General features: G+C 31.9%; 1 protein-coding gene across 1 annotated transcript; it reads left to right on the top strand.

Annotated features, from left to right (window-relative positions):
- Positions 1 to 1,349: 1,349 nt before the first annotated feature.
- LOC139890972 (TATA-box-binding protein 2-like) lies at positions 1,350 to 4,244 on the top strand. Its single transcript, XM_071873907.1, has 8 exons — positions 1,350 to 1,485; positions 1,642 to 1,725; positions 2,564 to 2,651; positions 2,873 to 2,944; positions 3,414 to 3,464; positions 3,716 to 3,760; positions 3,872 to 3,964; positions 4,137 to 4,244. Exons 1-8 carry the CDS (start codon positions 1,412 to 1,414, stop codon positions 4,242 to 4,244), a joined length of 615 nt encoding a protein of 204 aa, XP_071730008.1. The 5' UTR covers positions 1,350 to 1,411.
- Positions 4,245 to 5,838: the final 1,594 nt, after the last annotated feature.

A 5,838-nucleotide genomic window follows, 5' to 3' on the forward strand; every position in this document is an offset into this window, starting at 1 on the left:
GACCATTTAATTTTATATTATAATGCAAAATAAGAACTAATATAAATGTAATATAATATTTACTATTGCTTTATTTTTGTACATGTAGTGTGGATTTAATTGATGTGTGGATTTGATTGATAAACTTTGAAACAATAGCTTTTAATGTTTTTATTTCATCAGACCCGTGATTTCACGGGTCATTAAACTAGTAATAACAGTAAAGAAATAAGAACAATTCACAACACAATAATTTAACGTAACTCCAAAAGAAAAAACCACGGCCCCACAAAGAGAGTAATACACTATATCACAAATTGTTACAATGAGATAGCCGACTCTCTTAAGCCTACACTCTCAAACAAGGGTAAGAATAAAAGAAATAATCAAATATTTAAAGTGTATTGATTGGTGCAAGTTGGAATGAATCACATGAGCTCCTTTTATAACCAAGTCACTCACCTCTAACTTCTTCCTTCCACCGATGTCGGACAACTTCATTTTATATTCAAAGAGGTTACTTCTCTTTTCTTCCATCCACCAATGTGGGACAAGTAACCATATCATTTTTTTATAAAAAAATAACATCAACAGTTTTAACTTTACATATTACACAGAACTTTTTATTTCTTATTTCATATGTACAATGTAATGATCTAAACGAAATTTATCTTATCATTTTCATCTATTTATTAAAATTTATAAAAGTAAATTATTAGCGACTCATAATCCTTTTCATCATTTTATAACTTGACATGCCAACCTATGTGATTTGTGAGAGGAAAATTTTGGAGGCTATGTATTATTGACTTTTTTATGTTATTTTTTTACCTCTCACATGCTAATTAACATGATCTACCAAGTGATTTTGTAACTTAACATGGTATATTAAGTAATCTTTGTAATTTTAGAAAATTTCAAATCAAGTAAATTTAAAAACAAATAATGAAAGAGTAACCACGCTCCATAATGAAATCCAAGCAAAGGTCCGATTCCGTTCACACAAAAAGCCCAAAATATAACCATCAAATGTGTCTCTCTAGGCCCAACATAAAACATCACAGTTTCACAGCGTTTAAGTCCTCGATACGTCGTTCACCAACTATTCCATCACAGTCTGTTACCCGATATATCCTTCTCACAATTACGCTTATACCCCCACAAATCTACGCACAACAAAGGGTATTATCGTAACCCTATAAATAGACACAAACGCTACAACCCAATATCCTTGACCGCATCTTCAGCGGCTTCTCATTCCCACCACAACTCTCTCTCTTTGTTCCCAAATCCCTCTCACAACATAAACTATATATACATAGACATATATAATCTTTAATTTTTTGATTCTCATCCCTATAAAAGGCCCTACTTTTCAAAATTTTAACGCTCTTTATTCAACCCATGTTGTTAATCTATCCTAATTTTGTTCATGGATCGTCTAATTAACTCACTCGATTGTTTAAAGATTCAAGAAAACCTTAATTCAGCTTTCGCTTATTTAAGGTCTAATTAGAACCATTTTTTAAAGTTTAGTTTTTTACTGTAATTGAATTCAAGTTTCCTATCTGGAATCATTTATAATATATAATTGATTAAAAATAAAAAGTGTTTGATAAAAAATATGAAACCCTAATATTCTTCTGCTAATAATGGTTTTAGATCTTTTATGGCGGATTCTGTATTGGAGGGTAGTCAACCAGTTGATCTTTCTAAACACCCATCTGGAATTGTTCCTACGCTTCAGTAAGTGTGTGCTATCTTATTGGGCTGTTCGGTATGAATTTAACCTAGTAGCTGATATATTGGGAACTAAGTTATGATTACAAACACCTAATTGGTGGACCTACTTTTGTGAGTGTAACTGGAGTTGATTTTTTTGGGATTGTATAATATGTTGAGCTGTACAATTGGCCGCACGTATGATTGTAGTTGTAGAGTGGTTTGATTGGCGTATCATTTGATGTTGGTTTATGTTCAAAAAATGTATGTGTAATCTTATAGTTAATTGTTTGTACAAAGTGTGCTTAATTATGTGCGCCAGTGATTATTGAGTTATGAAGCAACGAGCGGTTGTAAAATGTCATACACATTCAAGTTAAAAGGTTTATGACTTGATCTGTATGAGGTTGAGTTTAAAGTTTGCTTGGGATATTTGGACGTGAGATCTTTCGAAGTTTTTATTGTAGACGGAGAATCAAATAATAATCGGATCTATTAATGAAAGTTGAGTAATTTATCATATATGGATATACACCCCCAGCAGTCAGTTTTCTGTCAGCAATTTCATATGGAGTTCTATGTTCTCCAGAATTTGGTACTTTAGGCTATGTATAAGCTGAAAAAGTAATTTTAAAACTAGTGTCGGCAGATGCTTAAAAGATAGTTAGTTATAATAATGGTGTGCAATTAAGATTTCCTAGTTGATCTACCAGGGATGATGATGATGATGATGAAAATTTCATATTATTTTGTTGAAACTGAAGTTGTGATATTTTGTGTGTGTGCAATAACTAAGTCGGCGAAAAATATTCTTTTTGGGCTATCAAATTGCTAATGAAGAAGCTTTTATTTGTTTATCTAGGAACATTGTATCTACCGTCAACCTGGATTGCAAGCTAGACCTCAAAGCAATTGCGCTTCAAGCTCGTAATGCCGAATATAATCCCAAGGTTTTATTTCCTTTTTCCATGAGTTATGTAAATGTAAAGTGTTACCAAATTTTGTAAAAGTATTGACATTAGAGGAGAATTATGCCAGCTAAAATATGTGTATGCTATGATATAACTAATGGCAAAGATGTTGTTTCTACTTCATATACTAGCATTTGAAGATTTTCAATTGTTGAAGGTATTTGTTTCGGTGACATTTTATAATTTGTTTTGTTCTTCAGCGTTTTGCTGCTGTGATCATGAGAATAAGAGAACCAAAAACAACTGCCTTAATCTTTGCTTCTGGAAAGATGGTAAGTCCTCTTCCCATGAGTGGGTCAACTCGAGTTATGTTTTTCTCTAATGGGTAAAATGGCTAAACTAAGTATATGCTTTTAGCTAAATGGGAAACGTGGCAAACCGTTCGAAATTCGAAAGTCACTTCAATGTGATTTGTTAATGTATACAATCTATTAAGTTGTTTAATTTATAACAATAATTTTGGTTTTGATTATCTTTGCTGCATTAGATAAATAAATATTTTTTAGTGAGTGACAAAATATTTGTGGTAAACCTGACCCAAACTGTAATTCTGTTAAAAAATCGAGTTTAACGGTATCAGAATTCGGTTTAACTAGGTATGTTTTTGAGATGTGCTAACAGAAATTTTTGTAGTTTAAAGGGTTGATGTCAAACTAGATTTGCTAATTTGTTTTTATGACGAATGTCGATTGTGATCTCTTTCGACTCTAATAATTAGATGTTTAATGGTGATTGATACAGGTTTGTACAGGAGCCAAGAGTGAACAACAATCAAAGTTGGCCACACGTAAGGTACTTGAAGGACAAAAAGTTATCCCATGTGGTAATCTTGATTGTGAAGAAAACAAAAACGTAGTATATGGACTTTCGGAGTTTTTTCGTTTTAATAAAGTTGCCGTTAAAAAATGGACTTTTGGAGTTTATATCGAAACAACGTTGAATTTCCAATTCGACTTGAAGGCCGAGCATACTCAAAATAATGTAGCAAGTCTTTTTGTATTAGTTAGTATATTGTTGTCTTATGCTTTGTGTTAAAACTTCAGTATGCTCGGATTATTCAAAAACTCGGGTTCCCAGCCAAATTTAAGGTAAGCTTCTTATTTTCCTCATCGTATCTATATTTATTCCCTTTCATTACTTATATGCATTATTATTTGTATGTCCATTTTGCTATATAAAACATGTTGTTTGGCTTGTAGGATTTCAAGATACAGAACATTGTTGGCTCGTGCGATGTCAAATTTCCCATTCGACTTGAAGGTCTAGCATACTCTCATGGTGCATTTTCGAGCGTAAGTTCATCAATAAAGAACATAAAAAAATATGTCTCAGATAACTTGGGCCTACCTAAAAGGTTAAATGGTGTGTAAGACTGTAAATAAGCGTCTAATTTTTTATTTTATTTTTGGCATTCGTGAGATTTTTTAGAGTTTTAGTAATGCTTTTGTGTGTTTGTTAATACAGTATGAACCGGAACTTTTCCCAGGATTGATATACCGTATGAAACAGCCGAAAATTGTGCTGCTTATTTTTGTTTCTGGCAAAATTGTTCTCACTGGCGCAAAGGTATGAAACCGTTCCATAACAATGTTTTATTATACATGTCATCATTTCAGGTTTGTACTTTGTATTGAAACCATGTTTATGATGCATTTTCAGGTTAGGGATGAGACTTACACTGCATTCGAGAGTATATACCCTGTGTTAACTGAATTCAGGAAGAATCAGCAGTGGTATGACGGCACCTTACTAATGTAAAGATAACATTTATATGTGTTAGATTCTTGCATTTTTTTGTTATTCAGCAATGATTATTATTTTGTTGCAGATCATGGGCATGCATGGTCATGGTGAAAACTGAGAAAATGGCTCTAGTTGACTTTCTGAGAGTATTGACATGCAATGGGATTTTGACTTTGACTATATGACTTTCTAAAGACATATATTTAGATTATGTATATATGATGGATATGGGCATATTATTTTAACCTGTTATATGGACTTCTTGCAAGTTTTTATGATCCAAAACATAGCTCTCTTTATTTCCTGTGTTTTTTAAAAAAGGTGTTTTTTTTCCTTCTATTAATCAAACATTTCGCTAAAATAAAATTATGGCCATTTCTCATCTGTACTGGTAGTCAACTTCCCAAATAATAACATTGGGTGTATAGTCTCGCTAGTCAACTTGAGCTGCTTGTGCGCTTTGCAAAACCGGTTCTTTCTTTTTTGTTGCGAGTTTTTTCTTAAATTAAACAGAAGTTTGGCTTTGCTAAAACTGGTTTTTTCTTTTTGTTCTGTGTTTATGTTAAATTAAACAGAAGTTCGACTCGATATTTGATTCTACTCGTAAGTAATTGTGAATATGTATTTAAGAATTCGTTTGAATAGGTTAATGAAGTACACAGTCTAAAAATTATGTTCTTTTTTTAACGAAGTGATTTGAACATAAAAGAAGTACTTAACATGAACCAAAATTATGATGCAAACAATACCCATCTGGTAATTATTTGGTAGTTGTTTTTCTATGTATATATCATCCTTGTTTTCTTCTTAAACCACATAATGAATTAACAGGACAAACAAAACACGGCAATTTGAGTTGGGAGTCACCACCAAACGAAACACGGTTAAGCAAAGGTCTATCAATATCAATATCAATATCAATATCAATATCAATCAATAAATAAATAATTCAATATCAATATAATGTCATTAACTAGTTGTGCAGCGCTCGCTTCGCGTCGGAGGCTCCGATTTGAATGCGAGTTAAAAAAAAAAAGTCTTAGATCTATTTTGTAAAAAAGAATTTTTTTCGACATCTAACATAGGGTTGTTCATTTTGCGAAAGTTGTTTCTTTTAGCGTTTTTTTTTTTTAAAAGTTAGTTGATCTATTTTGTAAAAAAGAATGTTTTTCAACATCTTTTGATAGCATTGAAGGGTTGTTCCTTTTACGAAAGTTGCCTCTTTTATCGTTGAAGAAGAAAAGAAAAAAAAAAAGGTAGTTGAATTTTTTGTAAAAAAGAATTTTTTTCGACATCTTTTGGTAACATTGAAGGGTTGATTCTTTTACGAAAGTTGCTTCTTTTATCGTTGGAGACAAAAAAAAAAGTGAAATGACGGAAATACCCCTGGTTACTATTGATGAATAGTGAAATAGTGTTTTGT

This window comes from Rutidosis leptorrhynchoides, chromosome 2, assembly GCF_046630445.1.
Source record: "Rutidosis leptorrhynchoides isolate AG116_Rl617_1_P2 chromosome 2, CSIRO_AGI_Rlap_v1, whole genome shotgun sequence".
NCBI classification, from domain to species: Eukaryota; Viridiplantae; Streptophyta; class Magnoliopsida; order Asterales; family Asteraceae; genus Rutidosis; species Rutidosis leptorrhynchoides.